The following is a 21,803-nucleotide window of genomic DNA, read 5'->3' as shown; positions in this document are numbered from 1 at the left end:
ATAATTAAGGGCGTGGTCACTTGAGTGACAGGTGGATTGCTGCTGTCACATCTGCAGTCTGTTAGCCTTCACGTCACCTCAGCTAATTCCAGCCGCTGAACTTGGCATCTCTGCCGTATTTGTGCTTTTTTTGGGAGCATTTCATACAATTATCAAATAATATGGCTTGTTGTGCGGTTAATTGTACTAACAGACCGTCTAAGAAGTCTGGGCTCCATTTTTTCCAGTGAGTGAAATTCTAATATAATTTTATTTATTAATTTATTTAATTTATATCAAATATCAACCGCCAATATCTTCTATCCCAACCACCAATGCCCCCGACTAGCAATGCTACCAGTAGCATATGCCAATGCCCCCTTTATGCTACCAGTAGCATTAGCTCCTGAGCTAACTTGATCATGTCGAGCTAGGCGGGCGTGGTTTCAGCAACCAGGCACCTCAGCTCCACCCACGTCTCGTTTCTTTGCTTATTTTCGGTTATCCAGGAGTGATGCGTGGTGACGCGCTGCCAATATGGCTCTGACTGGCTCCGGCCACTTTGGGCTTTAAAAATGCTCTCCAGAAACCTACAGGTGACGTCCAGTGTTAATTTTGTTGACGAATAATTTTCGTCAACAACCTTTTTTCACTGACGAAAACGAGACGATAACTAAATAAAAAAGTGTTGGATGACAAAAACTATGACGAAAATCAACTGTAATTTTCGTCAACAAATAAAAACGAGACGAAAATGTTAGGGAGGGTCGATTAGGGAAGAGATCCAGTCAGAACTGATGTCCTGTGTAACAGATGCGCACATTCGATTTTAACATGCTGATCTAACAGCTGGAAAACACAGCGCTCTACAGGCTCACACATTCCCAATACAGCGCTCCAGAGCGGCTCACAATCAATGAATAGCGCACATTTATGCCAGGCAATTGTTTATGAAATAATGCTGAGGAATAATGACAATGTTTACTTCACGATGTTTATATAGTAATATGTTTTAGACGGTTGTAACAATGCATATTTCATCTCCTGAACTTGAAGCATTCTGCAGCTGCTATAGTAAAGGCGTAGACATTTCAAAATAAGAGTCAATGTGTATTTCGAGCTTGTTTATAATTAAAAGTCACGCATTATATTGTTCGCTTTTGCTTACACAATAAACTGTATTTAATTTAATTCCCATTTAATTCATAGTCAGGAGGAAAGACTAAGAACAGGATTTGACACATATTCAATAAAGTATCAGGGTTATAATAGTTAACTAAAACCATTAAAACATATTTATTACTTGAAATTAAATAAATGTTAACTGAAATAAAAAAATAAATAAACAAACTTATTTGAAGCTTTAGCTTAACCTGATATGGCCTACTAACTAAAACAGAAATATACAGTTATAAAAACGATATAGATGTTTTTTAAAAAACAAACAAAAAAGTGAATTGAGCTCTCTTTCGTGTATTTTTAATGTCAAAAACAAAATTATGTCAAAATGTCAGTTCAAGTGACAGTCAGTTATTTAATGCTAAAATGCTTAATGTATTACAATTGAACTAAACTACTGTAGATTTAGTCAACTAAAATCGTATGATATTTAGTCGACTAAAACTAGACTAAAACTAAAAACAATTCAGGTGACTAAAATATGACTAAAGCTATATGGCATTTTAGTCAAAAGACTGACTAAAACTAAATCAAAATTTGCTGTCAAAATGAACACTGGTGACGTCACAGACACTACGTCCATTGTTTTATACGATCTATGGTCTGAAGTTAAATGCAGACTGTCAGGACAAGCCTACATGCAAAATGGAAATACTCACGTGAATTTGTAACACTTATAGATAAGGATATAACCATAAAAGGAATGTTTTGTGCTGAGGAAAATGTACACATCTGTCAACGCGTCTGGCAAGCCATGTAAAAGTTACGCTCATGCAGTGTTTCCCAACCTTTTTTCGGTCATGGCACCCTTTGAAAATGTTCTCCATTTTGTGGCACCCCCTATCATACGTTACGCTAGGGGTGTAACGGTACAGATTGCTCACGGTTCGGTTTGTATCACGGTTTTAGGTTCACGGTTTCGGTACGGTTCAGTATTTGCTATGTTCAGGGAAAAAAGGGACTATTGTCAAATAAAAAATAAAAAAACTCATAAGAACAAATAATTTAAATACAAGCAGCAGCACAAATAAATACTATTGAGTAAAGATACTAATAAAATAAACTATGCTTTTTAGGTTTTTCAGGTGTGTCTAACATTAGTTTTCAGATACAGAAATTGATCGAATGTAAAATAGCATTGCATATTTGAGTGTATAAATTAAAGATTAATCCTATTAAACTTACAAAAGCTATTCAATCAAGAGCAGTGAGTGAAGTCCTTGTCTTATGTTGTTTGACATTAAACAGACAGTAGTAAAGGCTACTGCCCCTTTAAGACCTAAAGCATGGATATGCGTCGTCTTTCTCGACTGTATAAAGTTTACTTAAGGCATATACAGACTATGTCTGCTAGGATACTCATCAAGATGGACATGTTGACATACTTTTTGTGTGAGTTTGTCTGTTCAAGAACAAGACTTGAAAGAGAACTCAATATTTGCGCGCTCTCGGATGAGTGCACAGAGACAAATTTTCTCACAGCGCGCGAGTCTTCTCATTCACGTCTTCTGGCACTACACCCGGGTGATGACGGCGAAAATTACTGGTCATATTCGAACATACGGCAGCACTCGCATGCATTGAACAAAGTTTACAAAGAGATAATTATTTGAAAAATTTGAGGGGAAAAAAGTATATATTTGAAGGACTTTTACACGGCACCCCTGCTCTCATCACTGGGGTGTGGTTGGGAAACACTGCGCTAATGCATTAGCTTGAAGATTAAAATAAAGAATTCTCACGTTTTAGGCAGCTTGGATCACGTGCCTTTCCAGCAGCAGCTCACTCTGTTTCCTCCACTATTTTTAGATTTTGTACATAGCAATGCGTTATTCAGTGCTATAATTTGACGCGACTGGCGGAAGTTTTCTGTGCACAGTGGGCAGACGCGACAAATCGATAAAGAAATTCGCTGTCGATGATTTTCATTATCAATTATTATTACAACATATTATCGATTGTATTGATTAGTTGCCCTTTATGGGTTTGGTTTGGAATGACATGCATAAATAAATGACAGTATTTTGAACTTTTTATGAAGAAACTCACGCTGTCCAGGTAACATCAGTGGGTTCTGGGTTGGCGTCAGCCTGGCAGATCAAAACGGCATCAGTTCGACCCATATACCAGTTATTGTCATATCCTTCTATTGTCACAGTGGGTGGGTCTAGAAAGAATGTGAGAGAGAGACATTCATCTGTAAATCTTGCATTGAAAAAGCAGTTCAAAGGGCTGGTTATCAGCCGTTCAGGGGTTTGCTGAAGGTGGCACTGCCCTATAGACTCTCAAAGGGCTTTGACACGCTGGAGAAATGCAGAATGAAAGTGCAAGAGGTGAGGATGTTCCAACAGGGGCGTTTATAAAAAGAAATGGTGAAGTTGCAAATCTCTGACATCCTTAAACATTCCAGCTCAGCTATGCAAACACAGACACCTCAAACACTCTGTAAATAGCTTTGATGAAAAAAATGTGAACAATGTGTTGAGGCAAGACATGTGAGGCAGAGGCGAAGATGCTTAAATGCATTTTCTGATGAAAAGGGGCCGGGAGAGGGAGAAAAGGTGTTATGAGCGAATGATACGGGGCGGATTATGAGTTCATGTGTGTGTCACTGAGAACGCACTTCTTTAAAGGATTAGTTCAGCCAGAAAAGGAAATTCTGTCCTCGTTTAACAACTTTCATGTCGTTCCAAAACCACATGATGTTCTTTCTTCCGTGAAACACAAAAAGAGAAGTTTTGAATAATCAGCTGGTTGGCTTTTCTTTTCAGTTACAATGAACGGGAACTAAAGCTTTCAAGCTCTTTTTCAAAAAAATGACACAAAAGCACTGTAACTTTCATGAAAGTCTTCTAAAGTTATACAATAGATTTGTGTGAGGAACAGACCAAGATGTAAGTCTTTGTTTATTGATAATCTAATAAAATACTGGCACTAATGGTGTTAAGGAAGCCTTGATATGAAAACTGGATCAGATTTTTAGAAAAGATTAACTTGACAGCCCCATTTATTTTCCATGTAATTTGAAAAGACTGAGCAGGAAATTCTTCATAAAGTCATTCTCTGTGTTCCACAGAAGAAAGAAAGTCATGGATACAGTGAGCAAATAAATGACAGATTTTTCATTTCGGTTGAACTACTTCTTTCACTGTGTGAGTTTGTGTATGAATCTTACACTCCACCACCAGCTTCAAGGGGAAGGGTTTCGGTTCAGTCTGTGTCCTCTGACTGACCAAGCAGGTGATTTCTTTTCCGTTTTCAGCAGGTGTCGGGACGATCCGATACTCGCTCTTCACGGTCACTGTGCCGTCCATCTCGGGCACTGAAGTGTGGTTATAGCGGCCAGAAGCAGTTGCAATCCAGGAGATTGTTGCCTCTGGTTTTCCTTGGGCTGCCTCACAACGTGCCACGACGACCTCAGAAGAGCTGGCTCGCACTGGGATGGCGGTAGCAGAGTTTTTGGGTTTAGCTGATGGAGAGAAAAAAAAAGATTTAAAAGAGGTTACAACATGACTTTGGTTTTCAATAGCCTTTTTTATTAATCAAGTGGCACTTGAACTAAAAAAAACATGCAGCAAAGCAACACAGCACTCAGACATGTCATTGACTCGTATTAATGGGATAACGTACAGTCAAGCTGGTCATTTCCGAAAAAATAAATGCCGACAGGGTTTCAAACAGGGCCACTTATTACACAGCTACTCACCAAATACAAAAAAAATGAAATATTGATTACATGAGAAGAAACAGAGCACAGAATGATACAAGAGACATGAAACTAGCACAGTTATGTAGGAAACTGGATGCCTGGGACAATCTAGGACGGTCAATTATAGAGGTCATTATACAAAATATTTGAATCACAGAACTGAGTGGAATCATGCATATCAGAGAACGGTGTAATAATGTCTGATAGGGGTTTTTCAGTGCTTGATACTGACATCAGTGTACCTGATGGCAAAGGATGAGCTCAAACATTAAAGATAAATGGTGGCAGCCAAGAGAAAAACTGTTTCATTTAATGAAAGCAAAGGAGACACTTAATGAAATCCCCCCAAAAAAATACTTTTAGTTGGTGAAATTAAATAAATCACTATGTGGCATTTTGCATGTTTTTAAAATGTTTTAATTAAAAAGTACATGCGTGCAATTATTGTTTTTTATTATAAATTGTAACGCATGTATATAATATTAGCAACAAGACCGTTTTGAGATGATCTAATATTTAATTAAAGTATTTAATGCGATAGTGCAACACTGCAAAACCTTTTACACAATTTTGTCTTAATTCACTATAATTAATATAAATTTAATGAAAGCAATTGGGACACAAAATGCTGAAATTAAATAAAATAATTTTAAAATACTGATCTTTATTATTTTTTATTGAGGCATATAAGACTATATATACAATATTTTGTGCTGTCATATAGATTAATCGCATTTAATCGCGATTAATCGCATCCAAAATTAACGTTTGTGTTTATGTAATATATCTGTGTGTGCTGAGTATAATTATTATGTATATATAAATACATGCACAAACATGCATGTATATATTTAAGAAAAATGTGTTATATTTATGTATAAAATATTTATATTATATATATATATATATATATATATATATATATATATATATATATATATATAAATAATATAAATATTTTATAATATATATATATATATATATATATATATATATATATATATATATATATATATATATATATATATATATATATATATATATATATATATATAAATATTATAAAATATAAATATTTTATATATTTATAAAATATAAATATTTTATAATATATATTTATATATGTATATATATATATATATATATATATATATATATATATTTAAGAAATATATTATTATTATATGCAAACACAAACTTATATTTTGGATGCAATTAATCACGATTAAATTGATTTGACAGCACTAATATATATATATATATATATATATATATATATATATATATATATATATATATATATATATATATATATATATATATATATATATATATATATATATATATATATATATATATATATATATATATATTAAAATCAAATTTATTTCTGTGATCAAAGTGGAATTGTCACTGAAATCATTCCTTCAGAAATCATTCTAATATGCTGATTTATTATCCATGTTATAATAATAATAATAATAATTCATTACATTTATATAGCGCTTTTCTAGGCACTCAAAGCGTATAGAAGGGGGGAATCTCCTAAACCACCACCAATGTGCAGCATCCACCTGGATGATGTGACGGCAGCCATAGAAACAGTTGTGCTTCTTATTAATTTTGTATAACCTGTGATACTTTTTTCAGGATTCTTTGATGAATAGAACATTTTAAAAAGAACAGCATTTATTTAAAAAATAAATATATATTTTGTAATAATATACACTACAGTACAGTTTTTTGTTGTTGTTGAAAGAAATCAATACATCTATTTAGTAAGGATGTGTTAATGTGCAAAGATGATTTTTTTTTTTCAAATTAGCCAAACACATTTAAAAGCAAATGGTTAACAACAATACAAAACGACTGCTGAGTTAAATGTTCTACTTGCTTTACCCAGGGGTAAACAGTGAAAGACAAACAGAGCGAGACGCTTGAACACATCCAACATGGATAAACGGGAAGCACTGATTCATAGCCTCACTCGGTCTCTGATGATAGCATTAGCTTAGTCATTCAAATGATGAATCAGGCTAATGGGTGACATTAGTGTTAAAGCAGACAGCAGAAATGCTACTGTGAGTAAAGTTAATGTAGTTTAGAATGACTCTGTGTCTGTGCTTTCCTAACTATGCCCAGAGTAGTTTCTGCAGTCGGGGCATCAACCTTGAGGTATGTTGCTTAGGCGGATATTTAATGTAAAATGCAATATAAAATTAGAAAACATTGTAAATATTGCTTTTATTTTAATGCGCTAATTATTTGCCCATTAAATCCCCTAAAGACTGTCCCAGCAGGCTAATTTCACGCTCCCTGCTCATGTCAAGACTTGAGAGTATGAGAGGAGAGCCGTTTTAAAAGCATATCTGATTTTATCCAAAAGGCCAAAAATAGCAATGGGAAAGTTTGATTGGTTTTCATGAATCAGTTATTTTGAACCATATCAAATAATTGGTTGAAAGCACTAATTCAATTATATGTTTGCATCATCACTTGGCATGGAATTTCATTAAAAAAGAATAGTTAAATTGTTTACTTGAGTCTGTCTTGTTTGCAGGAAGCACTGAAGCAGGTCTATAAATAAACCCATGTGAGTTACTTACCCAGCATGATAAGAGTGGTCGTTCCCTGCTCGTTTCCACTGGGGTAAGTTGCGTACTCGCAGATGTACCTGCCAGCATCCGCCATCCTCAGTTTGTCGATCTTAATGGATGGGTTCTCCAGGGAGCCCTGTGTGAACTGAACTCGGTTTTCAAAGTCTTTATTAGGGAAACTGGCTCCATATGTGGGGTGGAATACAGCAATGTTGTGCCTGTCACCTTCGACACGCTCAAACATCCAAGAAACCTACGAACCAGAAAGAAATAGGGAATTAATCCTTGCCCGGCATTGCTTTAACATACAGCATGCTGCCAGCCATCTGCTTGCTGTTTAAACTCAGGACTTAACCATATGGATGGCGATAACAGTGGACAATTACTGGGCCTGAGCTAGACTATCACTATATCTTACATTTGTATAACACGTACAGGTGTTTTATGGATTGCCAATCATTAATATTCATGTATGCACCAAATAACGTTGTTGTGAATTATGCATTGAAATATGCACCAAGGTATCATTATCAAGCAGACAGACATAGATTTTATCGAAACTGTGATAAGGGCTTCTGATAGCATCGTTCTAAACTGATGCTTTCAAGGTTATAATTTTTTTAATATATATACCAGTCAGGCATAACATTATGACCTAATATTGCGTTGGTCCCACTTTTACTGCCAAAACAGCCCTGACCCGTCAAGGCATGGACTCCACTAGACCCCTGAAGGTGTGCTGTGGAATCTGGCACAAAAAATGTTAACAGCAGATCCTTTAAGAAGTCCTGTAAGTTGCAAGGTGGGGCCTCCATGGTTTGTTCAGCACATCCCACAGATGCTCGATTGGATTGAGATCTGGGGAATTTGGAGGCCAAGTCAACACCTCTAACTCGTTGTGCTCCTCAAACCATTCCTGAATTCTCCAGATTTTTGCTTTGTGGCAGGCACATTATCCTGCTGAAAGAGGCCACAGCCAGCGGGGAATACTGTTTCCATGAAAGGGTGTGCATGGTCTGCAACAATGCTTAGGTAGGTTGTACGTGGATGGCAGGACCCAAGGTTTCCCAGCAGAACATTTCCCAAAGCATCACACTGCCTCCGCCGGCTTGCCTTCTTCCCATAATGCATCCCGGTGCCATGTGTTCCCCAGGTAAGCGACGCACACGCACCTGCCCATCCACGTGATGTAAAAGAAAGCGTTATTCATCAGACCAGGCCACCTTCTTCCATTGCTCCGTGGTCCAGTTCTGATGCTCACATGCTCACTGTTGGCACTTTCAGCGGTGGACAGGGGTCAGGCATGGGCACCCTGACTATGCAGCTCCATACGCAACAAACTGCGATGCTGTGTATTCTGACACCTTTCTATCAGAACCAGCATTAACTTCTTGAGCTATTTGAGCTACAGTAGCTTGTCTGTTTGATCGGACCACACGGGCCAGCCTTCGCTCCCCACGTGCATCAATGAGTGTGTGTGTGTGTGTGTGTGTGTGTGTGTGTGTGTGTGTGTGTGTATTTGTGTAAAAGATGATAATGATAAAAAAAAAAAAAAATCCCAGTTATTTCATTGGAAAAAAGTATCCCAATTTACCCAAATTTACTGTATGGCGAGGGCATCAAATTCCTAATTCTTGACCCTTGGAACTAATCTAACTAATCTTGTCTGCCTTTATTTGATTAAAAAAATACAGCTAAACTATAATGTTAATGATTTAAAACAACTGTTTTCTATTTAAATATATTTTAAAATTTGATTGATTTCTGATGTAAAGCTGAATTTTTCAGCATCATTACTCCAGTCTTCGGTGTCACATGATCCTTCAGAAATCATTCTAATATGATGATTTGTTGCTCAAGGAACATTCCTTATTATTATCAGTGTTGAAAACAGTTGTGCTGCTTCATATTTTTGTGGAAACTTTGATACATTTCTCAGGATTCTTTGATGAATGAAAGTTGGAAAGAACAGCTTTTATTTGAAATAGAATCTTTATTGTCACTTCTAATCAATTTAATGCACAAATAAATTGTATTAAAGAAAATCATACTGTGTATGAGGGTGTGTATTTGTGTGTGTGTGTGTGTGTGTGTGTGTGTGTGTGTGTGTGTGTGTGTGTGTGTGTGTGTGTGTGTGTGTGTGTGTGTGTGTTCACAGTATTCCCTACGCTGCGAGGATCAAATGTCTCAAGTATATTAATACCAGAAACATTTTGTCCTTGTGAGGACGTTTTTGATCCCCATGATGAAAACAGCATATAATCCATACAGAATAATGTTTTTTGAAAATGTAAAAATGCAGAAAGTTTTCAGTAAGGGTTGTGTTTAGGGTTAGGGGATAGAATAGACAGCATAAAAATCATTATATCTATAGATCTATGGAAAGTCCCCATAAAACATGGAAACCCCAGCATAGTATGTGTGTGTATTTGTGTAAAATAGGATCATTTGGAAGAAAAAATACATTCCCAGTCATCTCAATGGCAAAAAGTATCCCAATTTACCTGAATTCCCCCTGTATATATGGCGAGGGCATCAAATACCTTATTTTTTGACTTGGAACTAATCAAACTAATCCTGTCTTACCTGTGTGAGTTTGGTGCTTCCGCTGTTGGTGAACTCACAGCGCAGATTGACAGACCCATTTGGATATGAAGTGACCTCATATTCCACTCGAACGCGTTGACTCCAGACCGCTGCAAAAGAGGAAAGAGCGAAACATTAGAACGTTCCAGTATCGTAGCCTACATTCAATTTCGAAAATGAAACCCAGACATCAGGCTAATATGAAACACACCAAAGTGACGGTTATAATCCTGGGCCTGAGCTTCCTATGGGAAAAAGTGCAGTCTCAGACTGATTAGAGCTCAGTGGCTTCATATCCATCGACTGAATGTGCAGACTGTCTCAGCATGAGACCTATCCTGCTTTGATTGCCCATAATTAAAGAAAAAGAAAAAAACTTGAGCTATCTCATCATTGCAGCATCAATCTACACGATCACGGATATGGATCAGAGCTCGGTTGAACAAATGCATCTGGATGAGAAAAATTATTAAAGTCAATTTGAAACGTTTAGAGCGTTTTACTTCCATAATGCAGCAAAGTGGGTTTGCGCTTGATTTTATCCATCAATAACTGATTGGATTTTTTTTTTTGAATAATGTGCACTAATTAATTGATCATAATAACACCAGGAACATGTACACTCTTAAAAGAAAGGTTTCAAAAGGAGATCTTTGCAGTAATGACAAAGAAGATGCATTTTTGGTTCCGCAAAGGACCTGCAAGTGAACAGATCTTAAAATGTTCTTCACACTAAGAAAAAGAAAAGGTTATTTTAATAATCTGAAGAACTTTTATCCACAATAAAGAATCTTTTGTGCAATGGAAATATTCCATGGATGCTAAAAGTTCATGGAACCATTGACCTTTATTTTTAAGAGTATATTCATCTTTCACCGCCAGCATTTAAAAAAAAAAGAAAAGTTATCAGCCAGAACATGCAGTATATCAAAAGAAAGAACAGAGTCTCCACTTAAAAAAATAAAAAAGCTACATTTTGAACAAAAAAAGTCCAATAGAATGCATTCTAGGGAAAAGTGTAAAGCCAAGGTGCTCTATGGTCTAGGTTCTTTGTTTTGAACAAAAGGCAAAGAAAAATCACATTTTTGTCAAAGACTACACCTGGATCGTATTTAGAATGAGTATCAAAACATAGATGAAGAAGAAGTCCTTCAACACCCCCAAAGCTTCACAGTCATACCTCTTCCTGGGTCGACATTTCCTTCGGTAACTTTAAGAAGTTTTGATTTATATGCTGTTTAATGTTTGATGATTGCATACGCTTACATGGTTGTTCTTACGTGGTTGTTCACACTTGTTTCTGCTGCTTCTTCACCTGTGTTTTGATCTGGAGATTTTGTACTCTTTCAGAAGATGCATAATAGCGCCCCCTACCGTATAACAGTGAAAACATAGATTGCCGGAAAATTCTATCAATGGCGGGGAAAGTGTAGTGTAACAGAAAATTCTGTCAATAGCGGAGAAGCGGTGTGTTATAAAATGACAGAAAAGTCTGTCAATGGCGGAAAAGCGCTGTCATAAATGATGTAAAATTCCGTCAATGGCAGGAAAAGCTAGCCTATGTCATAAATTATGTAAAATTCCGTCAATGGCAGGAAAAGCTTTGTCATAAATTACGTAAAATTCTGTCAATGGCAGGAAAAGCTTTATGTCATAAATTACGTAAAATTCTGTCAATGGCAGGAAAAGCTTTATGTCATAAATTACGTAAAATTCCGTCAATGGCGGAAAAGCTTTGTGTCATAAATGACAGAAAATTCCGTCAACGGTGGAAAAGCTTTGTCATAAATTACGTAAAATTCCGTCAATGCTGGAAAAGCGGTGTGTCATAAATTACGTAAAATTCTGTCAATGCCGTAAAAGCTTTGTGTCCGAAATTACGTTATATTACGTCAACGGTGGAAAAGCTTTGTCAGAAATGTGGTAAAATTCCGTCAATGGCGTAAAAGCATTGTGTCATAAATGACGTAAAATTCCGTAAATGGCGTAAAATCTTTGTCAGAAAAAAACGTTATATTACGTCAACGGTGGAAAAGCTGTCATAAATGACGTAAAATTCCGTCAATGCCGGAAAAGCGGTGTCATAAATGACGTTAAATTCCGTCAATGGCGGAAAAGCTTTGTCACAAATTACGTAAAATTTCATGAATGGCGGCAAGGTCATAAATGACAGAAAATTCTGTCAATGGTAGGGAAAGAGTTAATAAAGTAAAGGTTGTTTGATCCAGGTTAGCTTTAAAGTTTTTACTTTATACATACACCAATAGCAATCTTTCCCATTTTTGGGGGGAGAAAACTATTTAGATCTTAATTATACGTTCAAAGGCCTCATATTAATAAGAACAGAATTTTTATTGTTTTTTGCTTGTGCGCAATATAATTAGTCTTAACTTTCTCAGCATCACAGACTAACACATCTCTCAGCAAATAACAGATGGATTCTGCAAACGGAAAAATGACATTACACAGTTGACTTGTAAGTAATTAAGTCCGTAAACAATTAAAAATCATCATTAAAATAACGTTTATGATGCTTTTAAAACTATTTTGTCCTTAACAGTCAAGTGATCAACTTTATAATAGGAGGTTAAAGCCTATAAAAGATAATTACTGCACATTTATTAGTGCTACAAAAACAAACCTGCGATTCTATAACCCGATATCAGATGTTCTGCAGTCTGCCTCAAACGGATGGTAAACTGATTCTGCATTGCAGTGACAATCATAGCACTTTCAAAGCACTTTCCTTCTGCTTTTGAACATTTTGACCCAGTGGCCATGATCCCAGACGGTGATTTTTGTGTCGGCACAGCATTCACTTATGGAAGATTGAAAAGTTCAAGTTTTTCAAAACTCGCTTGCTTTCTCTTTGCTTTCACATTTTCTCACCCCGCCGTATACAAAGGCAGGTTAAAATAAACAACCCGTGTTTTGACTCGGGTAGTCCGCGGACTCCAGCGAGCTCCTGTGGAGACAGAAGCGAGAGACCTCCAGCTCAGAGCTCTAGGAGTCAAAGGCCAGAGAACAGCATGAGAGCTGCTCCATATATACTGATGGAATCAGGAATGCCTCAGTGCTCACAAACACACACACGCACTCACAAAGCAGCTGCATTTGACAACCTACAGAAACATCAGCGCACTCAAACTCTAAAGACAGACCTCAAATTCCATGAACCACAGAAAGGATGAAATCTATCAGATACAGGGTTGTGGCCACCGATGATTCATAAACAGAGCTTGATTCGGTTATAGAAACGCAGACTTTCAAATGCAAAAGCATTCTCCTCTCATCCTACACCCCTTCACCACATTGAAAAGATCCAACTCGGTTTATGTTCCACAAAGGCATTAAATCGATTTGACCTCAAGTTCGCAAACCTCCTATAAATCAGATCTGTTACCCAACACTGACTGAAAGGTATACGACACACTAACGGAAGATGCCAAATACTTGTACTGTAATGTAATATGTCTGTATTAAAAACCCTTAGGCTCAATGACTTAAGCTTGATTTCATGCATGATTGTGTCACAACACAATTTATATTGCCAAGTCAAATACTGCCATGACAGTGCAACTGTTTGAAGAAAATCTTGCTGAACAGCTTTAAGTTAGTTACATTGACATGTTTATCTAGCCGATTTACCTGAATAGCATCACATATATGTGGTTTAATGGAACAGACACTTGAAGGCAACTCCATATACACCCATTAAGCATTCCAAAGATGTTTATATCTTTCACAATAATTTGAGAATGCATATTAAACCAGATACAAACATAACACAAAGACAACCATGCAGAAAAACAGCCATAAAGTAATGTTTATGCCATGTCCACTATGTCACACCCCTTGTGGCAAGGCTGAGAACGCAATGTAGTGCCACATTTGCAGACTTGGCTTGCACGACTAAAAGTTGCGCTCATATACTTGTGTAGAGTATGTTTTAGAACACGGTGCATCCAATGACAACGCATTGCACATTTATATTGCTTAACATGTATTTTTCAAATAAATGCTAACTTAAAAGAACTCAAAGAAAAACTGATAATAATAAGAAATGTTTCCTGATCAGCAAATCAGCATATTAGAATGATTTCTGAAGGATCATGTGACACTGAAGACTGGAGTAATGATGCTGAAAATTAAGCTTTGCATCACAGGAATAAATCTACAGTTGCTGCCCTTAAATTACATTGAACTGACTTAAAGCTGCAGTCCGTAACTGTTTGCAGAACTGCATGTGTCTTGCGGAAGAACATTGCAGCCGGAGCTACTTCTCTTTGTTTATGTCTATGGCGAGTCACGCAGGGACTTTGCTCCTCCGCAGCGGTTCCTACCAGACCGGTCTGAAATAGTCCCAATATAAACACTTATTATAAATGTACCATAATGATTCAGGGTAAGACAAAAACACGGTTTGGAAAATGGATTCATGTTGTACATTCTCATTATATCATTTTTGTAAATCTTGAACACAAAAAAAGTTACAGACAGCAGCTTTAAATTAGTTGAATCTTGTATAACTTAAAAAAATAGTTAAATGCTTAACATATGTTGTCATAACTTATTGATCACACCATGTTTTACAGTGTATGGTTCATGTGAAGAACCTTTAACATCCATGGAACCTTTCCGTTCAACAGAAAGTTCTATAATTATTAAAATAATTATTTTAAGAACTGTTGAGCGTTGAAGGAAAGTTTCTTTGGGGAGCCAAAAATTATAAAAAAAAAAAGTTTGGAACTTTAATTTTTAAGTGTATATTGAGATAGAAAACTTTTAAAATTTTAAATTCTAATAATATTTCGCAATATTTCTGTTTTTACTGTATTTCTGATCAAATAAATGTATCTCTCATTAAAAAAATCTTACTGACCCCAAATAGTTTTGGTAGAGTATTTACATTTTATCGTACGATTGCTTAACACAATTTTATGACAGTTTCTATATACAGACATTTTTAAGTTTTATATGCAATTTTAGTATATTATAAGACATATTAAGTAATATTTTGTCACAGAAGTCGATTTCCTTTTAGCTTTTTTATGTACTACTATTTAAATATACTTTAAATTCCATCTAAACCTTCCAGTCTCATTTCGCTTTAAACAAGTACTGCTGCTGCTGTAGCGTTATTTGTATTTGACAAATAATCTTTGACTAATGCGTTTGTTCTGGGTATTTACATTTAAGTTCCAATTAACATGCCACTCATACAAGGATAGAGGTATGCGAACACACGCACATATCACAGTGTGCTCAGTGCATGTCCACATCCAGGGCTCTAATGTCAGGAAGTGTGTGTTTTCATTATACGAGGAGCTGCGTGTGACTCAATGTAGCAGAAATCCCCCTGAAGCTACACAATGGCCTGTCAGACCAGCTCCGTGGTATAAGAAACAGAAACACAAAGCATTTACTCACTCACCTCGCTCTCTTTACCTCTCTCTCTCTCGCTCGGCTCCGCTCCTCTTTTGTTTCCTTCTATCTTTGGCTCATAACTCTATTTCCCTCTTTACCTCCGTACACATCAACAAATGAGTCATTGGGTGGAATGTAGTTGTACGATGTTTTAGTCATTCTTTTCTCATAGGGTCAATGAAAGAACGCCATGGGTTCAAAAAGAAGGGAAGAAATGAGAACAATAAAGTAAAGAACCACCATAGATCAAATATCTGTCTCATTTGCATGCATACCAGCATGCTTTACCCCCCATCCTTTGTGTTCAAGTGTTTCTGTTCATATTCCTGTACTGATCTACTATTTGCACTGGTTTTAATGCCTCTGAAACAGTCGGGGTGTCTGCGCACTGCTGATATGCTTTACTTAAGGATGACAAACGAACCTGAGTAGGCCAGCAACAGGCTCTTCAATAAAACACAAACACATTTAAGGGGCAGAAGCAATTTACCAAGAGCACATAAGCTTGCTTTATGAACTCAATGCAAAGCTCATCGGTGCTTATGTTAAATAACATGCGATATTCACCTCAGAGTCATTAATATATTCATATATATGCACCGCAAGGATGACTCTGCCCTGGGGCGTTACCTATTTGCACACTAACTAGCATAAATGTTTAATTCTAGATGTATATTTAGGTGTAGCTTTAAAGGATTAGTTCTCCCAGTAATTAAAATCATGTATTTCTGTCACTATTTACTCGCCTTCAAGCCATCCGGTACAGCGTTCTTTCCTCTGTGAAGGATTTGATCAATCGTATATCTTAAAGAGCACCTATCATGGAATTTTGAAATTTACCTTTCATGTAGTGTGTATGTAACATAGATCTAAGTGAACAAAAACATCCTGCAAAGTTTGAAATATGACAGTGCACTGTATATATAGTTATTTTCTTTCAAAAGTAAGAGTCGACTCTGAGTCATTTTTAAGAATCGTTAGAAGACCGAAGCTTTTTCTCTGACTAGATGACGTCAACTTGTCAAGTTATTTGAATACGATACGCCCACTTATTGCGCTCCAAGACGCCAGTGAAAACTAGAAAACATCATGGCGACGAGACGCTGTGTTCTGAAGTGCGACTCAAAAGCAAACTTTTTTCATCTGCCCAAGGATGAGCATTTGAAGACTAAGTGGCTTGAAGACAAACCATACATCGTCGCGATTGTGTGTTTATTAGTCTTCAAATGTCTCTATTTGCATGTTTCGCAATCTCAGGAAGCTTTTATTATGGATTTCTATTATGACACATGGTATCTTCTTCGTCTGTGTGTACCATATATGGACTACATGTGCACAGAGCGCCCTCCGGCTGCCAGTATGAATTGAAAACAACACATAAGAGACTCAATCGCTCATGATTAGGCTACATCTGCGCATTTTGAGGAAGTATTGAATAAAAAATACTCCTCTTTTTAGAAATTTGACACAGACATATGAGAATCTATCAATATGTCTCCTCATCTGCACACTTTTGAACTAAAGGCCCTGAGGGATGTTGATTTGTCGCGAGTCTTCGTGAGGAGAATAGAGGAGTTTTTTTATGAATGAAAGCAGCTGAAGCTCATATTACAATCAAACGGTACCGACGCTGTTTTCATGTTCATAACTCCTGACACAAATGAACAAATTACTGTCACTATAAGACTTTGATGGGCGTTCCGTTTCCGAAAATATCCGCACAGACTAAACCAATCACAACTGACTGGGTCATCGGACCAATCACCGCAGATTAGCGTCACGTAAAGGCGGGGTTTTGAAAAGTGAATCACTAAAGGAATCATTTGAGAATCGCTGTCAAAACAGGTAAAAATAAATGCATATTATAAGAAAACTAAAGTCTTTTTTGTCATTGCATGCATGCAAAACTGTTGTTGGGGACTTCTAGAACAATATTTGGAACATTTTAAATGCCATAATAGGTGCTCTTTAAAAACGCAACCGATATGTAATCGATGAGGACTGAAGCTTTTAAACTTCGAAAAGCAAAAAGAATCATTAAAGTGTCCATATGACCTGTGAATTATATTACATGTCTTCTGAAGCCATACAATAGCTTTAAATGAGTGATAAACTGTTTGTAACGATCGTTCTTTAGACCAGTTCTTAAGCACTGAAGAAGGGGCTTCTGAAGTAACAAAAGGGTTGACGTAACGCAAACTATCCCCAGCTAGAAAAGCACATGTGGCCCATTCATGTATTTTCCGGGCCGTAAACAAACCTGTCGCTACTACAACTATAAGACTAAGCTACTGAGCAAATACAGATGACAGAGCATTGAATAATATCCTCAAAAAGGTCTAGCCCTAGCCCAACAATGTCGAAAATTCTGCTTATCGATATCCATGAAGTTTGTGTTAAATGTGCCAGTCAAAATGTGACTTAAACAGACTGTCCTTAAAGGGATAGTTCACCCGAAAGTGAAAATTCTCATCTTTATTCACCCTCATGTCGTTCCAAAACTTTTTCTTTCTAGATATTTAGAAGAATGTCGGTAACCAAACAGCTTCCATAGTGTTTTTTTTTTTCAATGGTCAAAGGGGGCCTATCAACTGTTTGGTTACACATATTCTTCATTTTGTGTTCAGAAGAAGAAAGAAACTCTTACAGGTTTGGAACGACATGAGGAGTAAATGATGACAGAATTATAATTTTTGGGTTAACTATCCCTTTAACTAAAATGTATAAAATGCCTATGCACTTGGCAACTGTGGTTTTAAACAGCCTATTCGATTTCATCATTAAAATTCATTTTCATCTGACTGAGGGGGCAGGAGAGTCAGGGTGTTGCCCCAGCCCTGTTTTTAACTCTGATCTTTTCAACGAATCGATTGATTCAGTTCAGAAAATCGCTGTGAATAATTCATTCATGAATCAGACTAATCCACTTCAAGTGCACTGATTCAATCCAGTCACAGAGTTTAAAGGCTCACCACAGGGGAGATTGTCAGTGACTAATGAAATACATTTCTAATATCCGTCCCTTTCACAAAGTTATCGCATGAATTGTGAACATCAACCTAATTCTTCATCAAGTAAGCAATTTCCTGTGAATGTGCAAGATTTCTGGTTCAGGTAAACAACTAAATTGTAAAAGCTACATACACTATAAACCAGCATGTTTATGATTCATATAAAAATGTAAAATATGAAAACGACTACCAGTTTGCCAAATACCAACATTAAATAGCATAACGGACAATTTTGTACAGCTAAAATAAATGGAAGCAGCTAACTCCGGAAGCCTAGAACATTCATGTAAAAAATGCTGCTGACGCCCACTCTCTTACATTAAAAATAAAGTGGATAGTGTATGAGTAGTACTGGCAAATAGAAAGTATATACACAATGCTTTTGCATTCTTATTGAAGTTTAAGAGTTTTTGCTGGAGTGACCAGTACAGTCTTCAAAATCTCACCTTGTGTGTTCCCCAGAAGCAAGTCACGGGTAACACTTAAGAATAATGGTCATTAGTTAACATGAGCTAATAATGAACTGCACTTATAAAGCATTTATTTATCTTTGTACATTTTAATTTCAACATTTACTAATACATTATTCAAATCTTGTTAACATTAGTTAATGCACTGTGAACTAACATGAATAAACCATGAACAGCTGTATTTTTATTAACTAACATTAAGAAAGATTAACAAATACAAATGAACTGCTCATGGTTAGTTCATGTTAGTTAATAAATTAACTAATGTTAACTAATGACCATTATTCTAAAGTGTTACCAAGTCAAGTATTGTAAACACTGCACACATTTAATGGAGGTTTGAGCCAACTAAACATGTTAATTGGATTGTCCTTTTCAGTATGCCGTATTTCACTTCATATTTTGAGCAAAGATCAACATTTCCTTCAAAAATGTTTTTCATTGACAGAAATAATTTAACTGATACATTAAAAAACTTTGTCTGTTTGCCTTGTTTTCAAATAATTCTTTCATTATCAACATTTTTATCTACCCTCAAATTTTCCTCTCCCAGATGTCCTTCTCTCTCTAAACGAGTCATGTGATGTCAGAAGCTTTACTAAAGAACGACCACACGAACTAACCACATTTATGGGGAAGACATTTAGCTAACCACATATGCTTACTGCACATACTTAATAAAAACCTTTGAGAGGTTATTAGTTAAATAACAATATTCAAATGTAAAAATGTGTTTGCGCATATATGTATATTTTTACAATTTTGTCCCTAGTGTCTTTGGACAGCTCTTTGGTCTTGGCCATGTTAGTAGTTGGATTCTTACTGATTGTATGGGGTGGACAGGTGTCTTTATGCAGCTAACGACCTCAAACAGGTGCATCTAATTTAGGATAATAAATGGAGTGGAGGTGGACATTTTAAAGGCAGACTTACAGGTCTTTAAGGATCAGAATTCTAGCTGATAGACAGGTGTTCAAATACTTATTTGCAGCTGTATCATACAAATAAATAGTTAAAAAAATCATACATTGTGATTTCTGGATTTTTTGTTTTAGATTATGTCTCTCACAGTGGACATGCACCTACGATGACAATTTCAGACTCCTCCATGATTTCTAAGTGGGAGAACTTGCAAAATAGCAGGGTGTTCAAATACTTATTTTCCTCACTGTATATAATATATACTGATCAGGCATAACTTTATGACCTAATATTGTGTTGGTGTCTGGCACCAAGATGTTAGCAGCAGATCCTTTAGTCCTGTAAGTTGCGAGGTGGGGCCTCCATGGATCGGACTTGTTTGTTCAGCACATCCCACAGATGCTTAAATGGATTGAGATCTGGGGAATTTGGAGGCCAAGTCAACACTCCTCAAACCATTCCTGAACCATTTTTGCTTTGTGGCAGGCACATTATCCTGCCACAGCCATCAGGGAATACTGTTTCCATGAAAGGGTGTACATGGTCTGCAACAATGCTTAGGTAGGTGGTACGTGTCAAAGTAACATCCACATGTATGGCAGGACCCAAGGTTTCCCAGCAGAGCATTGCCCAAAGCATCACACTGCCTCCGCCGGCTTGCCTTCTTCCCATAGTGCATCCTGGATGCACATGCACCCGGCCATCCACGTGAAAACGTGTTTCATCAGACCAGGCCACCTTCTTCCATTGCTCCGTGGTCCAGTTCTGATGCTCACGTGCCCACTGTTGGCATCTTCGGCGTTGGACAGGGGTCAGCATGGGCACCCTGACTGGTCTCCGGCTATGCAGCCCCATACACAACAAACTGCGACGCACTGTGTATTCTGACACCTTTCTCACTCTGCCTAATATATCCCACCCACTAACAGGTGCCGTGATGAAGAGATAATCAGTGTTATTCACTTCGCCTGTCATAATGTTATGCCTGATCGGTATATATATATACGTGTGTGTGTGTGTGTGTGTGTGTGTGTGTGTGTGTGTGTGTGTGTGTGTGTGTGTGTGTGTGTGTGTGTGTGTGTGTGTGTGTGTGTGTGTGTGTGTGTGTGTGTGTGTGTGTGTGTGTGTGTGTGTGTGTGTGTGTGTGTGTGTGCGCGCGCGCGCGCGCGCGTCACAACACAAAAATGTTATGCAAATAACAAATTGCTAAAAATATATAATCATGCATAGTTAGAAGAACAAAATAAACAGCTGTTATTTGTTAGATAACATAATATTCATTATTAATAATATATTCATATAATTATTTATATGAACATGTTTTGTAACTTTCATATCAATAAACATATCAATTAAAAAACTAAAATGTATATTGTATGTAAAATGTAAGTGTGTGTGGGGACCCCAGTGGGGGACTTCAATCTGAATGCACACAGACTCATGGGGACTCGTGTCACCGTGGCGACCTAAATTGAGGTCAAGCTTATAAATCATACAGAATACGTTTTTTTGACAATGTAAAAACGCAGAATGTCTCGAGTCTCGGTTTAGGGGTAGGCTTAGTGTAAGGGGAGAGAATATACAGTTTGTACAGTATAAAATCCATTACGTCTATGGAGAGTCCACTCAAAGATAGTGTGTGTGTGTGTGTGTGTGTGTGGGGCAGGGGGTGCTGATGTTGGGGGTCAACACAAAAAGGTTTATGCAAATAACAAATTGCAAAAACTATATAGGCCTAATCGTAGTTAGGACAATGCAATAAACAGGCTTAGAACCTGTAGGCCAGAAAGCTCTCTTTATCTTTTGTTGATGTCAAAACCACTGAATGTACTAGACATCTAAACAATAAATAGCATTCAGTGATTGACTCTTCAGTCTGCTGTGTAATGAAATATCTTCACATGATCAACAGCTTTATCTGCAT

General features: G+C 36.8%; 1 protein-coding gene across 3 annotated transcripts in view; it reads right to left on the bottom strand.

Annotated features, from left to right (window-relative positions):
* pvrl2l (PVR cell adhesion molecule related 2 like) overlaps nt 1-21,803 on the bottom strand; it is a 235,736-nt gene that overhangs the window by 124,978 nt on the left and 88,955 nt on the right. For all 3 annotated transcript variants that reach the window (XM_079830090.1, XM_079830088.1, XM_079830089.1), the window contains exons 2-5: nt 10,051-10,160; nt 7,474-7,717; nt 4,334-4,627; nt 3,208-3,325 (exon numbers count right to left, since the gene is read on the bottom strand). In XM_079830090.1, coding sequence (XP_079686216.1) covers nt 3,208-3,325; nt 4,334-4,627; nt 7,474-7,717; nt 10,051-10,160 — 766 coding nt within the window. The remainder of the gene's footprint in view (nt 1-3,207; nt 3,326-4,333; nt 4,628-7,473; nt 7,718-10,050; nt 10,161-21,803) is intronic.

The sequence above is a fragment of the Gobio gobio genome (genome assembly GCF_949357685.1).
Source record: "Gobio gobio genome assembly, chromosome: 11".
Lineage (NCBI taxonomy): Eukaryota > Metazoa > Chordata > Actinopteri > Cypriniformes > Gobionidae > Gobio > Gobio gobio.
Note: the sequence above shows the minus strand (reverse complement) of the source record. Positions and strands in the feature narration are given on the sequence as shown.